The 22,541-nt window shown below is 32.3% G+C and overlaps 3 protein-coding genes across 3 annotated transcripts in view; all 3 read right to left on the bottom strand.

Annotated features, from left to right (window-relative positions):
- Positions 1-2,303: 2,303 nt before the first annotated feature.
- On the bottom strand, positions 2,304-2,939 carry LOC145292323 (uncharacterized). Its single transcript, XM_080138651.1, has one exon. It carries the CDS (start codon positions 2,937-2,939, stop codon positions 2,304-2,306), a length of 636 nt encoding a protein of 211 aa, XP_079994777.1.
- An 881-nt stretch (positions 2,940-3,820) lies between these two features.
- LOC145292151 (glycerol-3-phosphate phosphatase-like) lies at positions 3,821-6,224 on the bottom strand. Its single transcript, XM_080138281.1, has one exon. It carries the CDS (start codon positions 5,024-5,026, stop codon positions 3,875-3,877), a length of 1,152 nt encoding a protein of 383 aa, XP_079994407.1. The 5' UTR covers positions 5,027-6,224; the 3' UTR covers positions 3,821-3,874.
- An 8,337-nt stretch (positions 6,225-14,561) lies between these two features.
- Positions 14,562-22,541, bottom strand: part of LOC145292154 (vacuolar protein sorting-associated protein VTA1 homolog) — a 31,802-nt gene continuing 23,822 nt past the window's right edge. The window contains exons 6-7 of the mRNA XM_080138294.1: positions 22,027-22,302; positions 14,562-15,975 (exon numbers count right to left, since the gene is read on the bottom strand). Of these exons, the coding sequence (XP_079994420.1) occupies positions 15,827-15,975; positions 22,027-22,302 (425 nt within the window). The 3' untranslated portion in view covers positions 14,562-15,826. The remainder of the gene's footprint in view (positions 15,976-22,026; positions 22,303-22,541) is intronic.

The following is a 22,541-nucleotide window of genomic DNA, read 5'->3' on the forward strand; positions in this document are numbered from 1 at the left end:
GAAAGCAGTGCCTCAATCTGAATGTATGTATGAAGGATTTCTGAAAATAGAAAATAGACTGGTAAGGTGTTTCTTGACAGTTGCTGCCGAGACATCTGCACAAGGGTAAGCAAAAAGGAAATGGGAGTATTCGTCTACTACAGTTAGCAAAAATCGATTTCGAGAATTTGTTGGCAAAGCTCCCTTAAAGTCTATACTTAACCTCTCAAAGGGTTGACTTGCCTTAATGAGCGTTTGAGGGGGAGTTTTAACAAATCTAGGCTTTATCTCAGAACAGATCTGCCATGATCTGGTTACCGCTCTTACATCATCTACGGAGTATGGCATATTCTTGCTTCTAACAAAGTGCACCATTCGGGTTACTCCAGGGTGACACAAATCCCTGTGCAGAGCGTATAGTTTCTCGATAGAAATTGTGGCTGAGCAAATTCGAGATAGAGCGTCCGCAACTGCAGTTTGTTTTCCTGGACGATAAGTTATGTCGTAGCTGAAGCAGGCGAGTTCTAGCTTCCATCTTGTGATCTTCTCATTTTTTATTTTGCTCTTGCTTTTGGGGTTGAACATAAAAGAAACAGATTTTTGATCCGTGACAAGTTTAAAATGCTTTTCAAGTAGTAGGTGTCGCCATTTTCGAATGGCTTCTACGATAGCGTAGGCCTCTTTTTCAACTGAAGAGTGTTTTTGTTCAGCAGACGTTAAAGTCCTAGAAAAGAAAGCCACAGGACGACCATTTTGGGTGAGTGAGGTGGCGATGGCATGTTCTGAAGCATCTGTTTCGACCTCAAATGGTAGAGTTGAGTCTATGGCTACCAGGGAGGCTTTTGCAATTTCTTTCTTCAGATGCTTGAAGGCATCCATTTGTTCCTCGTTGAGGGGAAAGTGGGTGACACTAGTTAAAGGATGTAGTTTTTCTGAAATCCACTTGAGATCCACTTGGAGTAGTGGGAAATCCACTGAGATCCACTTGGAGTAGTGGGAAAACATCCCCATAGCTCGCTGAAGAGAAGTATGGTCTAGAGGTAGAGGGAGGTCCACCAATCCCTTGAGTCTGTCGGGGTCGGGTCTTACTGAACCACTGCTTATTGTATATCCGAGCAGATTCACAGAGCTAAGCGAATAATGGCATTTGTTTTTAATCAGTGTCAAACCGTACTTATCCACGCTATTCATGAACTGCTTCAGATGGTTATTATGTTCTGCCTGGTTTTGGCCACAGATAGTGACATTGTCAATGTAGGCATAAGTTTCTTTGAGGTCTTCTTGCTTGATTATGTCATCCATAACTCGCTGGAAGCTAGCTACCCCATTGGTCACTCCAAAAGGTATCCGACAAAATTGATAGAGGCTCCCTGCAGCTTCGAATGCAGTATATTTTCTTTCTTCTGGTCTGATGGCAACCTGGTGAGACGCACTGGTTAAATCCAGATTGCTAAATACTTTATAACCAGCAATCTCGTTTACCATGTCCTCTATCCGAGGTAGGGGATAAGCGTCTAGAAGAGTAAATCTGTTTATTGTCTGGAAATAATCTACTACGAGTCTCTTCTTGTGATTATCAGGGGATATCACAAGCGTTTGCTCGCCATGGAGACTGAGAGGGTTCGATAATCCCTTCCTTCAGCATGCGCGATATTTCAGATTTGATGAATTTAGCATCTGGTAGGCTGTGCCTCCTTAATTTTACTGCTATTGGACGACAGTCGGGGGTTAGGTTCGTAAACAGAGGATAAGGGATATTATTAATTGGTGTCAATCCACAAATCATAAGAGGGGAGAGAACAGTCCTCCAAAAGGTATTTTCACAGAAGAGTGTTGACGTAGGAAATTATGTCCGAGGATGACGTCACAGCATAAGTCGGCCATAACAGCTAGTTTGACATCATCATATTTTCTTCCGCCCAGATTGAGGGATACTATGCAATGCCCAAGAGTAGAGGACGAATGTGAACTGCCAGCCATAAAAATTTTTCTCGAAATTGCCATGGTCGACAGTCCCAGATTTTTCACCTTATCAGGATGAAAGAAGTTTTCCGAGCTTCCCGTATCAATGAGTATATTAACAGACTTGCCCTTAATTTTACCACACAACGATGAGTGAGATAGACTCTCTGTAAAATTGTAAGATGGAATAGAAGCAAGAATCGACTCACCGTGATTTATAGCGGCTGCTGTAAGGGATCGGCAGACACGAGCAAAATGTCCTTTCTTGTTGCAATTCTTGCAAACGGAGCTTCAGGCAGGGCACCTAAATCTATCGTGTCTCGGGTTCCCACAGAAGAAGTATTTTTGTCCCAAGGCAGCAGCTATAATGCGTCCCTCATCACACTCAGACTGGTCATCTCTGTAACTTCGGTCCGGACAGTGGAGGCAGATGCATTCAGAGAGTTCTGTAAGGAGTAAGAGGCTAATTGCTTTTGTGCCATTTCGAGGGTTAAAGCCTGGTCATACGCCGTGTTTAAATCCAGCTTCTTGTTCTCCAGGAGTCTCTGTCGTATATGATTGGAAGAAATTCCATTGATGAAGGCGTCTCTGACGTAGTTATCCCTCGCCTGAGTAGCTGTGACGGCCTGGAACTCGCAGTCCTTGGCGAGTTTATTAAGGGCCTGTAAATATTGGTCTACACTTTCGTCCGTTTGTTGACGACGAGTAGCCAGTAAATGTCTGCAGAATATAGTATTTTTAGGCTGCATGAACACAGCTTCGAGAGTATCCATAGCAGTGTTGTAATCGTCCATGTCCGATATATATTTTAATATAGTTGTGGAGACAAGGTTAATTAGTAAACATAGTTTTTGTCTGTCTGTTAGAGGAGTCTGCTGCGTTTCGCCGACCGCGTCAAGAAAGATGTGAAAAGATTTTTTCCAGTGACGCCATGTGTCTGCCGCGTCCGATTTACTGGCGTCCACAGCTAGTTGGTCTAGTTTCAGATATTTTTCCATCTTTTACTTTTTAGCTGAATATTTGAAAAAGGATATTGTAAAACCTAAATCTTACTTGAAACTACTATTAAAAAATCCCCCGATACAATAAGTGCATAAGCAAACTTTTCAAACAGAAAAATATTTCAAAAATATTTAGTTTATGCTTGCAAAAAAAAACAAAAAAAAACGTAAAAACAAAAAAAAAGGTAAATGTTTGAAAATAAACAAGCAACAAAACGTAAATGTTTGGAAAAATAAAACTTAAATATGTTTGAAAAAAAAAAAAACATGTTTAAAATTAAAATATAACAAAAACATTTATTTTTATTTCAAGGGTGCCATTATATACATTTTCTGCTTCCGTAACTGGGTGGACAGACAGTAACGCATCCTATAGTCAAACAGAGGAAACGGGCTCTCTCTTTCTTCGCGATTACCCTTATTATAAAGGTTATAATTTTGTCATAAAAGTTCAAATAAGACTGTTTGAATAAAACTATTTTTTAGTTGCCTTTCAAAAGAAAATACATTATATACAGTTTTTGTCATCCTACCTAAAAATTCGTCTGGCGTCACTTCCGCTAAATGACTTTGTAGATAAAGGGGGTGCGATACTAAACTAAAGCTATACCAGAAAATTAATCGAAAATGCTCTAAAATAAAAAATAAAAAAACAAGATCAAAGTGTAGTATCTGTTCTTCGGACGCTACACTTCAATTTCTTGTTCTGTCAGTGGAGGAGATATCCTTTACGACTGAGACAATTTTTATTTTTCTTCCTTTTCTCTACGTTAAAATACAACCCTGGTGTCTACTGTCTAACTATCCCGTAGGGAGGCATTGTAAATAGGAACTTTAGCAAAGAGAAGTAATTTTGTAAATATTTAGAGTAATCTCCCTTTCTGTGATTTTTTTTTTTTTTTTTTTCTTACAAAAATTCTGTGTGAGACGATTTACAATGCTTCAGCAAAAATACCAATTGATTCGAAATAGAAAGTTGGTTTCTTTGTATCGCAGACACCAGAAAGAGTATTAAGATCGGTCGCCCCGGACAGAACCAATCCAGAATCGATTCCAACATTCTGGGCAAAAGTAATGTCCGATTTTAAACTGTCTCCTATCATAATAGTCCGCGCTTTCTCGATGTTAGGGAATCTGCTGCGTATACAGTCGTATAAAAAAGGGCTCGGTTTACCGATTATCCCCGGCTCTTGACCACACGCCGCAGTGACACAGCTTACAATGACGCCTGTGGTCGGACGATAGAGACCGCCTCCGATCCATGTACCCATTTCAACGTTGCTCGTGGCCAGATAATGGCACCGGTTAACACCGCTACCCCGAGGTGGTTGTCTTTTTATGTAGCTGGCTGCCTTATATAACTTGTTGTAGTTTAAGTGTTCGTCGAAACCAACCAAGACGGCTTCGACGTCGTCTGCGAAGCTAGCCTTGCGCATTTCAGCAATGTCGCGAGTTACAAGGTCGGGGTCTGCTCCTACACCGAAACAATCGACCCCAGCTGAGCGGAGTTCCGTTTCCATCGCACGGGTGCCGATTATATAAACGCGACCTGTTATTTTAAGCACTTCTTTTAAGTAAAGAGCGGATGCCGTACTGACGCAAAACAGTTCGTCTTCGCGCACATCTTTGTAGCCGAAGGAAATGAATTTGTCCAAGAATGTTTCCGGGGAATAAAGACTGTTGTTGGTTACAAACAAAAGTTTTTTGCCATAAAGGTCCCTCAGCTTCGTCAGGGCTTTGCTGACGTTTCCGATTCTCGTGGTGTAGTCCGTACCCCAAATTACCCCATCGCAGTCTAAAAGTATTGTGTCGTAGTTATCCAGGTATTCCTTCGCATTTGAAGTTGTTAGATGCGTGCATCTGCACCGATTTGTTGCTGTGGAATACGCACAAGTTGGGACAGAAATCCGGAATTTATTATTTGAAGAACAAACTGTTTTCTCATGCGTAACAAAAGAAAAAAGGTTCTGTTGTCCAAATGTTATTCTAGAAGTGTTGAAAAACTCGCCATCTAATTTTCTGCTTAAGATTTTTAGACTGATCGAGAGCTTAAAAAGTTTAGAGTACCTGTTTATCGAATACATACTGGAACTGAATTGTTTTGTGATTTCGAATTCGCGTGGAGTTTTTCCCCTTTTCTTGTCAGTTGAATTTACGACTGTTTCGCTCTGCTGCGCGTGTTTGTTTTTCAAATCTTTAGGGTAACATACTATACTTGCTAAATTTAGAAAATGTTCTGATAAAAACGAAATTCTAATTTTAAGCGGTTAGTGGCGTGACCCACTAACTTAGTGGGTCACGCATATTGTCTTTCTGCTAATGGCCTTGTCTTGTGTCGATAATATTTTCGGTACTTCTACAGTTTATCGCCGAAAATGGAGACGCTATTTTTTTTTCGCACACCTGTCGTTAAAATCGGAGGGAGAAATCAGTATTTTGAAACTATGACCGAAGCAGGAAATAAATAACAAAAATTAAACTAGATAATGATTTTTCGGTTTCATTTAAATTAATTTGTTGTTGACCCTTCAAAGTTGCTTTAATTCAAAAAAATGTTTCATTAAAATTATTTGTTCGAAAAAAAAAAAAAAAAAACTTTTATAAAGATCCACTGTTGCTGCTTTCATTACAAAATTGTTTTATGGAAATTATATTTCTTACAGACTTTTCAATAAATGTTTTTTACAATTATATTTTGATACATTTTTATACAATAAATGTTTCGGTTTTCAAATGGCGCTCGCCCAGTTTAGACAATTATGAATGTCATTTTCATTTTCTGTTTTGTTTTGCTTTTTGTCTAACTTCGGCCATATTTTAAAATACTGATTTCTCCCTCCGATTTTAACGACAGGTGCGCAAAAAAAAAAATGGCGCCTGCATTTTCGGCGATAAACTCTAGAAGTACTATATTTTTATACAAAAACAGAAAAAATAGTTTTAGGCATAATATTTTGGAGCTCCTTGACATCCTCGCTGTAAAATGCAAACAATATTGTGATGTTTTGGGGAGTTAAGTGCAAATCCATAATTCTACCTAATTTCAAAAAAAAAAAAAAAATCTATGGTAATGTCACTAAATAGGGTTTGCGGGTGATATCAGAAAAATAAAGCATTAAAAATGTTTCTTATCTGAAACATTATCATATGAGTCATTTCGTGTAAAAAAAAAATTAAATTATTTTACCCATTTAAACTCGAGAAATGCACAGTTGAAGTACGTAAATATTCAATGAATAAAACGAATCAATATGGCTGTCCAGTTGCCATTTTGTTGACTAAAAAGCAGCCTTGACCTTGCGATCAAAAACTAAGACTGAGTCAAACGGAACGAATCAACTGGACTTCAGTGAATCTGTTTAGTACACATCTTTAAGAATTTATGTGGAGAGGCCGAGTAGCACAAATAAATTTAGCGGAATCCTTTGTATCATATTCTACATAAATTATTTTTCATTTTAAATTAAAACTAAATTTTACTTTAAAAATAAAAGTTGTTGAAAAGTTGCTTGAATTATTTGTCATTCTAAAGTATAGAAGAAAAAAATTTAATTTAAAATAAAAATTGTTTTAAAGTTATTTAACTTTATTTTTCATTGATTTATTTTACACTAAAAAAAAAGTTGTCTTAATTGTCATGAAGCATAGATAGCAATATTATTTTTTTTATTCATTGAATGTGTACGTACTTCAACCGTGCATTTATCGAGTTTCAATGGGTAAAAATAAATTAATTTTTTTACACGAAATGACTCTTCATGTGATAATGTTTCAGATAAGAAATGCCTTATTTTTCTCATGAAAGCATTTTTATATTATAATTTTTTTTTCACATGTAAAAATATTTTTTCTTTTTAGAGATTAATTTTAGGTTTTAATCGTTCAAATACAATCAAAAAATAATTGGAAACCTACAAACATTTTTTGATAAGCCGACTTTCAAAACCATGCCTACCTATCAGTTTCTGCCATTAAATTGCATATACTTTTCCTTATGTTATCAATGAATGCCATTTTGTACGCACAAGCATGCATGCATGTAAACGAAACCGCAGAAAAAAAAATAGAATGACAGAGCAACCAAATTTTCCAACTGAACAAGTACTTTGGAGTATGTTTTACAATCCATAGCGATTCAAAAAAGTGGTAAAAAAAATCAAATAAATGTTACCATAGTCAATAAAAGTTACTTTGCAACCTACCTGAATTATTTTTTGGTGTTTTTTTTTTTTAAGTAGTTTAAAATGCTTTTTATTTAATCTCAAATATTAACTCCCTTTATGGCTATTAAATTTCCAACCAAAATGTAGTTCCGTCCGTGGAGAGGGGGGGGGTATTAAAAAAAAAATCTGGCTTTTTAAAGAGTTGAAGTGGCTCCTAGAAAGACCATTTCGAATAAATTCAGAAAATGGTTGGTCCAAAATATATTTATTTCAGGCCTGTGTGAATTCAATTGCGCAAAAACAAGTTTACACATTTTAATTCGGAGTGCTGAAGTGTGAACATCGGCCGCTACAGAGACCATCCCCTAAATGTGTAATAAAATTGAAACATATTTTAAATAATTTTATTATACATAATTTTTTTGTCGTGTTTGTTTTTTATTATTATTATTCTTAACAAAAACGTCATAATGATTTAAAGCAATAATAAAGTAAATTTGTAGATGAGCACAACATTAAAAAGCGAGATTCTATTTTTTTAGGCAATTACGTGCAAGCACTAAAAACATGACGGAAAGAAAAACTGAAAATAGAAAATGAGACATTTACAAAAGAACATTAAAAAAACTTAACCCTAGATCTGTATGATAGGCAGCTCCTATAAAAAAAAATCTTGATTACCACTAATCCTAAGTTCGAGTGACAAAATCTGTCCTCCTCAAAAACACTCACTTAACCTTCCCAGTAATCCTAAACCCGAACGGAACCCTCCCCCCTTAAAAAAACTTCCTTAACCCTACCACTAGCCTTCTCTCCAAAGACCATCATGAAACCATAAAAACCTAAAAAAAGGTAACAACCCATTAAAATAAAATGCATAGAATTTATCTTATACGGCAAAAGAACATTTTTCGTTAACTGCCCTAAATTGAATATAGGCTTAATTTATGAAGCAAAAAAATTATAATTAAAAAAAATAACCTTTACATAATAAATTGAGTTACACATGCAATATTGATGAAAGTAAAACACTGAACCATTGAGCCTGTGATAACGCACAATCTCACAACAATTACCAACAATTAGCGAACTTAACTGAATTTAATAAAACAATCCAAAAACTCATCTCAATAAATTAAATAAAACGATTGCCAAACACAGGTAATCATAATAGACATAATTGTTGATAAGTTCCCCACTTCACGAAAACAGACAACGTATCTCTACTTATATATAAAAGGCACTTTATCTGTGTATGAGAGGGAGAGAGTTTACTATGGACTCCAAAACAGCTGGGCTGATATTTTTTAAGATTTCACACAGATCTACTTGACTTGTCTGGGAGTGTTCTTAGATAGGTTTTGTATCGAAATACCTTTAATAAGTATCAAAAATCGATAATCAACTTCCAATAAGTTTTGAAAATCGATAATCAGAAGTATTCCATTAAAGAAGGCACAGTCCAATTTTGACCAAATCTAGCAACCTTATAAAGTCTAACATAAGTGCATTTGAGAAATTTATCACCGCACAAACAGAAGGGCTCACCATATAAAATCGATAAGTTATTTGATAAGACGGAGCGCATTCAAAATGAATGCTTCTGTTTAGGACACAACTGATACATAACTTTTGAATTTTAAACTTTAATTCAAGAAGCCATTATATAAAAATATGCAATTTAAACAACAATGTCTTGTTGACTAAGACACTGCGGAGAGACATATAAAGCATCCTCCAGGTGCATTGTAGTGTTTCCCCAATTAAATCAGGCAATTAATCAATTTGATTGAAAAATGGGCAATTTCACTGATTTCGATGACAATAAAAGCATGGTGTGAAACGTTTGTTGATCATCATTCAATCCCAGGCAACGTCAAGTCTCTTTGCTAGTATATATATATCACATTGACACACCGATTTTATATATATATATATATATATTGGTTGTATTGATTGGTTTCCGAGACGTAAATCCACTGAAACTCACGTGATTATTAAAGAGTGCTCAATGCAAGACAGTTGTTATATTGTCTGTTTATTATACAAACATCATCGGTTACATATGTGCAAACATGTTTCAGAATCCCAATTCAAGAATAACACCTCATTAGACCAAAAAAGAATGGATATCCATTCTTTTTTAATCTGATGAGGTGTTATTCTTGAATTGGGATTCCACTGAAACATGTATGCACATATGTAACCAATAATGTTTGTATAATAAACACAGACTATATATATATATATATATATATATATATATATATATATATATATATATATATATATATATATACTAGTAGCCAAATTGAATATTGAAATGCTCATATCTTTGGTTATATGGGACAAAACTACATGCAAATTTGCAGTTTTTTTTAGATTCTAATACTATTTATTCTATGGACAAAATTTTATGACAATTGGTAAAAAAGAACCTATATTTTCAAACCGATAAACTATGCTCAAATTTACCTACATTTGTATATATAGTGTCCTGCAGACCAGCTTCAGTTTTGCTGCTTGGTTGTCTCCCCTGTGGCCTTGTCAGGCCACAAATATATATGTATATGTGTGTTTATTTACAAGTAGTTGAGCAATCTGTTTTTTTTAACCGTACATTATACATATGCACAGCATATGTCATTTATATGTTTAATTTATATGTTATTAACATACCTTGGAATTTTGTGCCATTTATTTCATAAAAACTATATCGTGGAAAACCACAACACAATACTATCATTAGCAAATAAATTTGGGAATATTTATACCAAAATGTCCTGTGTAACTTGGTTGCAAACTCAGAGATTCAATATTTTATAAAAGATAATTCAATGAAGCATTCAACCACATTTTAATCTGGAGAAAGGCAAATCAATGGAAAAATCAAGTTCAAGATTTTATTTATTTACATAATTATAAACACTAAATCAAAACAATAAAAGGTTAACATGATTTTGTTTGTTTTTCTTAACAATTGAAATAATGCTGTTTTGAGAGAGAGTGGGAGGGGATAATCAATAAGAAAATAAGGTTTTTTGTTATCGGCTGAGATTTTCTCAGAAAAAAAAAAACTTTAATCGACTGTTCAGCTTTAGAAACAGTAAAATCAAAGATGAAGTGTAAAGTCATATATTCAATATCCTTGGAAGCATTTAAGGACAAGTTGAAAAATTCATGGCCATAGGCGGTTGGAGGTTATGGAAGGTTGATGTGTAGAGTCAGACAAGAGGTTAATGGCAAATATATGTCTGCAGGGTGAGAAAATGACAAGCGTGGGAAGATGCATTTTTGACTGGGGTTCACTGCTACTGATACAAGTGATGCTAGAAGATCCACAGATCGCAACATTGTGGCCAGAGACAGACGTATGACAAAAGCCCTCCACTAGGGCGAATCAAAATGCAAGGCAGCCAACTTTCAGTACCCCGTTTCATATTGCGTCTAGAGAATCCTTCTCAGTCAACTTATAACAAAGACTATGAATTGAGAAGGAACTTCATTTCAGAACATGTCTGACAGTGATTAAATAAACATATCTCTGTTATAAAGCTGTATTAAATGTGTCCTTTCTTGATGACTAGTCGTTTCTTTAACGGTAAGAATTGGGTACAGGTTTTTCAATACACTTTTCATAACACATTACAATAAGCAAACAAGTTTATAAATTTTTGCCTGCAATTTTTTAGATGAGGAGTTTTCATTCTTTGCAATTACAGTCATGAAAAATGTGGATTATTTTATTGGATAATCTAAATGTGGTATGTGTCTACACCAGTCACACATTTTAAAATATTGGTACAATTTTTAAAATAGTTTTATTTTAAATTAAATTGTACTCAGCACATGAAAGTATTGCATGTTTCATGCCATGTTCCTTATGTCCATATTAGGCTGCAGTAGCATAAAAAAATAACCATCATTTTGATGTGTTGAGCACCTCATGAATCTATTTTACAAGATTGCTCTAATTTGGGAAATGATAAAATGTTCATCAAAACAAAGAACAGTTAAAATAAGTTATCTGTATTTCAATAAATAATGGAATTTTGGAAATAAAATCTGAAAAATAAGTTTCACAAAGAAGCTTCACATCAATAGATCGTAGGAAGTTATTGGTTGAAATTGTAATCAAGCAACAATTCATCGCACAACTAAAAGAGTTGTTTCGTTTCGAGTTGTTTTTTGTTGTTTGTTTCTTTTTTTTCTGTTTTCTGAAGAGAAATTCAAAGTAATTGTGTAGTGAATATGTCATTTGATATTAAAGAGCATCTTAGTATGCAATGAAGAACCGAGATAGAAACTTTTTTTCAAAAGCTATCAGTGACACATTTTAGTTTTTGTTCCGTTCATTCTTTTTTATCAAACTTCTTTTTGCCCTTTCACAAACAGAAATGCAGGATGTAAAAGATTAAAACCCATCATTAGTTATTTTATTTAATGAGTAAAAAGGTCAAAGAAAAGAATATTAAATTGATTTTAAGTAAAAAGATGTTAACACTACCAGATGAAAACAAGACCAAGTTTGTCAAATTAGATCAAGGGAATTTTGTAAAAAAAAACAAAAAGTTTTTTCTTTTAATTCATGATACTGATGATTTTGTAGAAAAGAAATTGTAATAAACAAAATAATATATCAAATCTGAAGTAAATGAAATCTTATACTACTTAAATAGATAGATAAACTTTTTCTATGTATTTAAAAGGCAGGTCATGTGCTCTTTAGAGATGGTGTCTCAATAAAAATACTGGTTCCCCCATCACCTCACCGGGTTGGCGTCAGGAAGGACATCCCGACTATAAAAATCTTGCCTCACTTATCATTCACCACTTGGTGTCCTAGCCATTGCGGCATCGTCGGTAATGAACTGGCTGATATCCAAGCCAAAGAGGGGTTAGCTACAGACCAGATTGAGATTGACTATCAGCGAACGTGGCCATAAGAAGAACGAGTAGAGACAACCCAATGTCTCATGATAGAAACAAGTACATCTACAGTGACTGAGGAGAGAAACCTAACCATTTTAAACTTATAATTATTCATCAACAAAAATAAAAAAAAGATAATTTGGTTCTTATTCAGAATTCAACTTAATTAAAAAACAAAAATACCGAAAGATTTTTGATGTACACACCTATCACAAAATGAAAATTTCATATTCCAAAAATCATATAAATTGATCAAGTAGTTTTTTATATATAAAATAATTTTTTTAGCGATTAATAGTATATCGTAGCCATTACAAGACTGATTTTAAAATCTCAGTAGTTCAAATTCAGTTGTCTCCCTTTATTGAATTTGGCATCAAAACACATCATACTTTATCATATAATTTGATCTTTTTAGTTAGAAAAAAAAAAAAGAAAAACTACTCAATCCTTTTATGTCATCTTTGGAATATGACACTTTTATTTATGACAGGTACATACACCGTAAAGATTTTTCTGTAGTTGTGGTTTTTAATTTGATTGAATTCTGGATTTGAACCGAAAATGTTTACATTCATCCAAATCTCAACTTATTTTCCAACCTTTATTGCTCCCTCCCAACAACTTCATTTTTCATTTGATGTCAGTTTTAAATATATAAGTTTTGTAATAATTTATTTCTGTCTCAGCTTCTATTTTAGCCGCAAAATGTAGAAATTGTAAGAAATAAGCAAAGCTTTTCACAAAGTTTCATTTTTAGAAAATTCTTCATTTTGTATTGTTCATGTAATCTGCTGAGAAATTTGATTTGGTAGAAAATATTTTTTTGTTTTGTTTTTTTTAGAAAATAGATGCACACATCTTGGACGACAGCAGTTTTGCTCTAAGTCAGCAAAGAAAGCATTAAAAGTGTATCAGATAGGAAGTATTATTGTTTGACACGTGGAAGGATCTTATTTTTACTTCTCCTAGGAATTTTCATTTTCTGTGGAAATTTTCAGTTTACTAAAACACAAAAAATAAATTTTTAAATTTGCTGAGATAAATCTCCCTACATATTTGGGTTATTATTTATTTTTATAAGGTCACCTTTCACCCAAGGGAACATGTAGTTTTTGGGGGCTGTTCAAAATTCCTCCTATATTAAAAAATAAAAATACAGAAAATCTTTATGACGTATGTAGCCCTGACGGAATGAAAAGTTCATATTCCAAAAATCACATAAATTAATCAAGCATTTTTTTTCATATATAAAGAAAATAATTTTTTAATGATTTCAAACAATGTGAAATGGTAGGCATTACAAGGCTGATATCACAAGTTTGAATTATTGCGAAGTTATCTGTCCTTGTTTTTTCAAGATGGCAATGCATGAGAGTCTCTTTTTACTTATTCACAAAATGTCTATGAATCCCCATTAATCACTTAAAAATGGTTTTCTTTAGAAAAATAAAACTACTTGATCAATTTATGTGATTTTTGGAATATGACATTTTTATTCTCTCATGGGTACATACATCATACCAAATTTTTAGTTTTGTTTTTAATATGGGGTAATTCTGGACTAAAACCAAATTTTCCTTTAAAGTATATTTTTTACTTCTCATTTTAATGAGATTTAAACCAAAAGTAAACAACACAAAATAAAATTTCTTAAAAGTTTGAGCAAATTTTGATTGACAAAATTAAAACTTTCCTAACTCATAACTTCAGGTGTGTAATGTGTATTTTCAGTTTTTATATATGTATAAATAATAGCTTTTTTTTTGCATTTACATATCTGAAGAAGGTATACATTTTATTCATATGTTATATGGATCAAATAAATCCTATTTTGCATAAAAAAATTTTCCAGATACTATTTATATGAAATGGTCAGATGTTTATCCAATTTTTTTGCGCATATATATACCTATATCACAGTTTACAAGTATAGAAAAATTGGTTCTTGTCCAGAATTCCCTCTATATTAAAAATAAATATAAAATCTGTATGATGTACGTACCAGTAAAAAACAAAAATATCATTTTCCAAAAATCATGTAATTTTATCAAGTAAGTTTATTTTCAAATAAGAAAATCAAACTTTATGAATAACCAAAAAGTGATTGTCTCAACAACCATTTTGAAAACAATTACAAGAAACCAAGGAAGATAACTCGATAATAATTTATACTTGAAAGATTTATGCTGTAATGCCTATGAATTCCCATCAATCACTTAAAAATGATTTTCTTTAAAAAATAAAACTACTTGATCATTTTATGTGATTTTTGGAATATGATATATTCGTTTTGTCACATCATGCAGATTTTTCATTATTTTTGTTTTTATAATATAGGAGGAATTTTGGACATAGATCAGAAAATTAAAAAAAAATTCTTCCTAACAAAACTAGCCAACTTGTACTGTAAAATTTTTACATTATATCATTATCAGCTTTCATTATTCGGATAATACAAGCTGAAAATTGTAACAAACCAACATTATATTGATTTGCATAAGAATTAAGACAATCACAGAAATATGTGTCCAACCAAAGTTTAAGCTGCTGATTTCAGATACAATATCAGTTTTCATTTATCATACTTAATTTATTTGAAAGATGCATGTAGATATAAATCTAAAACATTTCAATGTTTCAGCATTCATTTTTTTTTTAACTCACTTTCAACATCCTGCTGTATTATCATGTTTATATATTGCATTATACAAATTATAGTACTATTCAGTTCTGTTCTGTTTTTCCTATAATCTGTCCTTTTCATTATTATCTGGAATAAACACATAGTATTATAAATATATGGAGTGTACTAAAGAACGGAATGTGTGAATGAAATTCAGCTGAATGTAATAGAGAAATTTAGAGTTTAGAAATTGGGATTCATTTAAAATTAGGGTTCTTGTCCAAACTTCCCCCTATATTAAAAAACAGAAATAAAGAAAAATCTGTATGATGCGCATACCCATGACAAAACAAAAAATATCATATTCCAAAAATTATGTAAATTAATCAATAGTTTTATTTTTATAAAGAAAATCTAATTTTTGGAATATCCAAGAAGTGACTTTCTCGTAGGTCATTTAAAATAAAATGTCAAGAAACAAAGGGAGATAACTCAAAAATAATTCATGCTTACTAGATTCATGTTGCTATGCATATGAATACCCATTAATCACTTAAAAATGATTTTCTTTATAAAAATAAAATTATTTGATCAATTTATGTTACTTTTGGAATATGATATTCTAGCTTTGTCATGGGTACGTATATAATACATACCTTATTTTTGTTTTTCAATATGAGAGAATTCTGGACAAGAACTAAAATTAATTAAACAAAAAAAACTACTCATATATTTAACGCAGACAAAAAGTTGAGTTTTTTGTTGTTGTTAAACAGTGCAATTCAAGTGTCACTCCTAATAAAAAAAGAAAAAATGTCTAGAAGATTAAAATTCCTGAGGAAAGTTTAAAAAAAAATAAAAAATTTACCAAGAGTCAAACAGTAATAGTAGTAGCAATAAACTTAGGACGTTTGCAGGGTCAGAAGTGGTGGTGGTGGTGGTGGTTGTAAAATATGTCAACAACTGTACATAACAGAAACTTTATATTGTATAAGATTGGTGGGAATAAAGAGAAAATAATCCTTTCTGTTTTTGTTGCTTTTCTTCATCTCGTTTGCATCCATTTTGTAATTTTCATGTCATTTTTAGTGTTAACCTTCATATCATCATCATCATCATCATCATCATCATCATCATCAGAGTGGTGTTACAATTTTAATTGATTACATCTCATGTCCAGTGGTCAGCAATGTCAGTGCCTTTTGGAGGTTTTCAATGGCTGTCTTGGAGTCTTCATATTGCAGAGAACTACTTGCAAACTTGCAAAATTTCATTGCCTTCTGGTAATCCTGAGTCGTAAGATGAACGCCAGCTAGAAAAATGAAAAGGAAAAGAAAGATAATTAAGTTGAATAGTTGTTCATATTTTTTAACATATAAGCCTAGGTATCCATTCATCATTTCTTACTACGGATCAATTAGGCTTTAAGGACCCCACAAAATAAGCAAAACAGAAGAGACACTTTTGGATCAACATCATGTAAATTTCGACAAACATGGCATCTGTAAGCAAATCTATATATCTATAAAAGTGAAATTGTCTGTCTGTGTCTATGTGTGTGTACATTTCCCTACAAAACTATTCTGTCAATTTTCAGTCTACAGACTCAAAATTTGATATAAGGGGATATTGAGATTTGGGAAAATCTTTTTAATCGGTTTTCAGACAGAAATTTGGCTGTCAATGATTTGACCTTTGCACACTCTACCAAACTCCTTTGCCAATTTTCGGTCTAAACACTTGAAATTTTAGATGTAGGTTACTTGGATATGGATCAAAGTTTTTAATTTGATTTGAGTCCAAAACAATAAATGTTAAGGGGTCAAAATTGGGGTCAAACCTAAAAAAGAAATTGACCACTGCGATCTCTACCAAATTACTCAGGCAATTTTTGGTCTAAACATTTGAAATTTTACATAAAGTGTATTCAGACATAGGGCAAGCTTTTTAATTGGTTTTTGGCCGAAAATTTGACTGCCAAGGGGTCAAAGTTCAAAAGATTTTACCTTTGATGTCTCTAGCAAAGTATTCAATCAATTTTGGGTCCTAACATTTGAAATTTTACATAAAAGGTATTCAAACACGCAGCAAGCTATTTAATCAGTTTTTGGGGTGGCTGCCAAGAGGTCAAAATTGAAAGAGTTGACCTTTGTAGACTCTACCAAACTCCTCCGCCAATTTTGGGTCTAAACACTTGAAATTTTAGATGTAGATTACTTGGACATGAGTAAAACTTTTTAATATATATATATATACACACATGCATATAAAGTTATAAACAGTACATAGGGCCCGAGCAAAACCGGGCTGAACTGCTAGTAGGTAGTAAAACCAAGTTGTTTGGTTTTTCATCACATTTTGTCAATTTTTAATATAGTGAAAGACTTGGTTATAGTCAGCTAATATACTTCCTAACTTTTAGTAATGCTACCAGAAGTGTTGACATGGCAAATCAGTATTTTCACTTTTATTGTCCTTCAGAATTTCTATTGTAAGCAATTTATTGAAATAAAATATATGAAAAAGACATTGTTAAAAAGTATACAATAAAAGTTAATAAAATTATAAAGATAAAAAATAACACGTCTTTGTTTGCACTTTTAATAACAAAATTTTAAAAAAATGAATGTTTTTATTTGAAATTTTCTAAGAAATATGTTTATGAAATTATAAAAACAAAAGTTTTTTTTAAATTTTAAAAATAAGTTTTTTATTTGAATTTATATAGAATATATGTTTATGAAAGTATAAAAATAAAATTATTGAAATCAAAATAACAAAATTTCAATCATTATAAAAAAATGTATTCAATACATAATATTCCAAAAATAGTTTTTAAATATTTTTCTAAATATTTTCAATAATTCTTAAAAAAAAAATAATTTCAATAATTCTTAACTAAAATAAGACTGAAAAAACTTTTCAATGATTTTTAAATAAAAAAAAAGATTGGAAAAGCGTAATAAAAAAGAGTACATCCACAAAGGAAATATAGACGTGGGGGAAAACAGTGAAAGAACTGATTTGCCTTCTCACCGTTTCCAGTAACGCTACGTTGGAAGTTAAGAAGTACATTGGCTGACTATAATCAAAGATTCATTTTAAAAATTGGGGAAAGATATATTAAATATTTATTTATTTAATGTAGAGTGCAGTTTTTTTTTAATTTACAATACTTTTCAATAAACAAACACAATGATTGTGTCCATATTATTCTAAATTCTTGTTTTAAAATGATTTGATTCTCTAGATTATTGAATATATAATTAAAATTATTAAAATTCTATTAAATATAATTTTTTTCTTTTAAAGGGAAATAATTATTTAAGACTATAATATTCATAACATATTTTGGTAGGCATTTTTATTTTTAAATAAGGAAAAACCTGTGTTGCTTGGTTTTTCATCATAAGGTTGATTCTTAATATTAGAAAAGTTTTATTTTAAGAAAAGGGTGTATATTAAATATTTACTTTTTATTACAGGATACAAAACTTTTTAATACATAAATGCAGAGATTGTGTTGTTCCAATTGAGTTTCTTAATGACAGAGAAATCCTTCCAGGCTGAAGTAATTTTAATTTCCGTCCCAATCAAGAGTGCTTCTTTGTTGGAAGTTGGATTTTCCTACATTAAAAACCAACTCTCTGTCTAATCTGTGCTACTGGAGAGACAAAAAATTTTTTCTTTTTGTCATATTTTATAAATTAAAACTGTATTATTTTATAGATTTCTGCAGTCATTGTTTTGATGTAAGTAAAATCCAATTCCTCCCAAAATGAGGGACTCCGGATTGGAACAAAAATTAATATGGACTCGGTCTGGAAGGACATCTCTAAGGGCACAAAATATACTGACAAAACAAGACAGAATAGTCTTAAATAAAAGAAAAAAAAGCTAAATGTTATTGTTTGGTTATATTTTTTGCTTATAGAAAAAAAGTTGTAAACTTATATTTTTAGTCCAATTTTGCCTCCTCCCCACATTTTTTTTAAATAAATCTAGACTCCAGAAATATTCAGTAAGGCTTACAATAAAAAAAAAAATAAAATAACCTTTGCAAAACTATAGGCAATTCTCTCCCCTTATCTTTTTTTATTCAGGGCATTGTTTTATATTTATATGACCCAATGATCATCTTTGTGATCGCGTTACAATAAAACACAAGTACTTGATGTAAATAAGTTAAGCTCTTTGTGTGTGCATGATACCATCATGTAGTGTAGAAAAAGGTTTCATTTGGTTTGGTTTTTAAGGCACATAAACCTTTTTTTTTTGTTATTTAATGCCAAGTTCTATAGTTAGGATTTTTTTTTTTTTTTTGTCATGGGTTAGATATTTTTAACTTATTCAGTAATAACTTAGTAAATCAAGTCAGCCTTTTTGGATCCTTAGGTGATGTGGATTTTTTTTTTCTTTTTGGTAAAATTGGATTGAGTTAAAATTATATATTTTTTGTATAAATTTAATTTTTTCAGAAATGTTAGTATTTTGTTAGAATTTATTTTTTAAATAGTTCTTTCATATTGTTGACATTGAAATAATTTTGCCGGATATGCGCGAGATCGCAACAATTCAAAAGAAAGTGTTTTACCGTATAGGGATCTTAGCATGCCAAACATTCTAGAGGGTCTTTTTATTTTAGCAGGATTGAGTGGGTTATGTGCGTGTCCTACAAAATGTGGGACAAAACCACTTCCTATCTGCATGATTTTCTGAAATCTGGTAATTGTTCATCTATTGTGGGTTTGATTTTAAAAAGTTTTGACAGTTATATCATTGTTCTTGCCATTTCTTCATGAGATTAATAATTAGTTGTTTGTAGTCAGAGTGTGGAATTTTTATATTAAGTTTTAGTGTGTTTTTGGCAGCTATGTCGGCCTTTTCATTTCCCTGAATTCCAAAATGACTGGGGATCCAGCAGAATTTGATATTTTTGTTTTGTGAAAGAATATGTATTCTTTATAATAGGTTCATGAGTAACGGGTTAAGTTTTGGTTGTTTAAGGATTCGAGTAATGATAGCGAGTCTGAAAAAATTATAAATTTGTTGTGGGTGAAGTCAGTAATGAGGTTTAGAACCAGGTCTATAGCTGTGGCTTCGGCACTAAAAATTGAAGCATAGTCTGGTAGTCGCTTCTGTAAGGTAATGTTATTGGATACTACTCTGCATCCAGTTCTGTTGCTGTCTTTGGGTATTTTTCTTGAATGTTAAGGAGTTTTTCTTGATAGGTTAGTGGATGAGTTTGATTTTTTGGAAGCTTCTTTAGTTCAAGGAAAATTTCAGGTTGTTTTAGTAGCCAGAGTAAAAGGCTTAGTTGGTTGACATCATGGATGTTGGTGATTGTGATACTTGCATCTTCCACTAATGGTTTCATACAGAGACCAAAAGGTTTTATAGCTTTTACTTTTTGGTCAAATAGGTTTTGGTATTTGGGATTGAAGATGCAGGTATGGGTTGGATTTGTTGGCTGTGATTTTTTTCTTATCATAGAGAGAGTAATCTAGTTGGTTTGCAATACAGTCGTAGGCAGGATTGTCTGGGCAAGAGAGAATTTTGGTCAAGTATTGTAAGGCTAGTTTGTTGCACTGAATTGATAATGGGAATTCGTTGGCTTCTGCATAGAGACTATCGATGGGGGGAGTTCAAAAGGCTCCTAGTACAAACCTGAGGCTCAGATGTTGAATGGTGTCTAATGTCTTTATGTATGACTTTCTGGTGGCACCGTAAATGAAGCTGACATAATCTAGTTTTGATTGCACTAGTGATCTATATAATGTCTGTCCACTCCCCAATCTGTGTGGACAATGACTTGCATTAGCTGGAAAGTTTTGTTACATTTATTTTTTAGGTGTTTGATGTCAAGGATGAATGTAAGTCTTTTGTCTAATATTAGCCTTAAGAATTTATGTTGATCCACAACAGGAATCTGGGTATCATCTAGTTTTAAAAGAGGATCTGGGTGCAGTTTTCTAAGCTGACAAAAGTGAATGCATTTTGTTTTGTTAGTGGAAAATTTTAATTCAATCTCAGTTGTCCATTTTTTTTATTTTTTTAATGCATCGTTGAAGTTGGTGCTCAATTATGTGGATATGCCTTGAGCTGTATGCAATTAGAAAATCATCGACACATAGCGAACAATCCATGTCTTGGTTTATGTATCCAATGATATTGTAATTTTTAGTTTAAATAATGTTACAGACAAAATACTTCCCTGCGGGACTCCTGTTTCCTGTTCCTTGATGTCCGAGAGGCATGTTCCTACATGGACATTAAATAATCTATTGTTGATGAAGTTGTTGATAAAGATAGGTAGTCTCCCTTTCAATCCAGATTCTTTTAGATCTTTCATGATACCATACCTCCATGTGGTATCATAAGACTTTTTCAAGATCAAAGAAAATAGTAGTCATAAAAGTTTCCAATCATATTAAGTGATCTGTAGTGTTCCAATGTTTTCAGAAGATGCATTGAAAGTTGGTTATTATTTTATTAGTTTCAAGAAACCAAATTAGTTTAATGTTTACCATTCTGTCCAGTCTTTCACACACAGCTTGTTAGTGCTATGGGGGCAATAATTGGAGGAGTCAGATGCATTCTTTCCTGGTTTTGGTATAGGAATGAAAGATTGCCACTGATCCAGATGTTATTAAGAATGGAAAGTAAGTACTTTAATGGTTCATCTGGCAGTTGTTTTAGGAATTCATATGTTATCTCATCTCATCCCTCAATGCATTGAAGAAAAGACTCCCAGCTATATTTCCTTCAAAATCACAGCAATTAACATGAAAGATTCCTAATAAACATTATTTACCAACTGATCAACCAATACATCAGAAAGATCAAATATAAAATAAACACTAGAACCTAAAGTCAGTTGGTGCGGTAGTCTATTCCAGGGAGCTGATATACGGCTGGAAAATGCACGTTTTCGTCTGTTTAGCCAAAATCTCTGATGAAACAGCTTCAGATTGCGTTCTCTCAGCCCATGTTCGGGTGCCAGGATGAAGAGAATAATTCATACTTGCTAGATTTATGCTGTAATGTCTATGGATTCCCATTAATCACTTAAAAATTATTTTCTTTATAAAAATAAAACTACTTGATCAATTTATATGATTTTTAGAATATGATATTTTCGTTTTGCCATGAGTATGTACATCATACAGATTTTTCTTTATGTTTTAATAAAGAGGGAATTCTGAACAAGAGCGGATTATTTAATAAAAATAAAATGATACAAAATCAAGTTTTCTGAAATGATAACAAATTCTGATGCAATTCCGCACATAATTATTTTTTATTAGTTTGAAATTGGAAAACATAAATTTCTGAAATAATCAAATGAAATGTTCAAAGTTACCTGGATTGTCTGGAGGTTTCCATGGCGAGTACATTGCTGTTGCTGGGACGGTGGTGGAATTGTTGCCATGGACACTGTCCTGTGGAGTAGTTGGAGGAGCCATGGAACCAGTGGGTGGTTTTTGTAATCGATCTGGTTGCTGGTTGGTTGGTCCGTTTGGATGGAAGTTCATAGAATTTGGATTGTAAGAGGTAGATGGTTGCAAACCAGAAAAGCCAGGCTGCATGGCTTCACCAAATCCACTTTGTGGTGGAATATTAATGGATGGCATGGAATCTTTGAAAAAAAAAAACAAAAGAAAGAAAGAAAAAGAAAACATGTAACATAAACCAAGGAACTAAACTGAACAAGAACAGTTATTCTTAATCGGAAAAGATGTATCTCAAAATAACAATAAACAATGAAAATATTAAATATTTAAAAAATTTTAAGGAAATTTTTTTCTAAAATAAATTCTTAATTTTGAAGGGATTAAGTAATTAGTTAATATATTTATTTTTCATTCTCATTTACTA

Source organism: Euprymna scolopes, chromosome 13 (genome assembly GCF_053919585.1).
Source record: "Euprymna scolopes isolate OS-2025 chromosome 13, ASM5391958v1, whole genome shotgun sequence".
In the NCBI taxonomy this organism is placed as follows: domain Eukaryota; kingdom Metazoa; phylum Mollusca; class Cephalopoda; order Sepiida; family Sepiolidae; genus Euprymna; species Euprymna scolopes.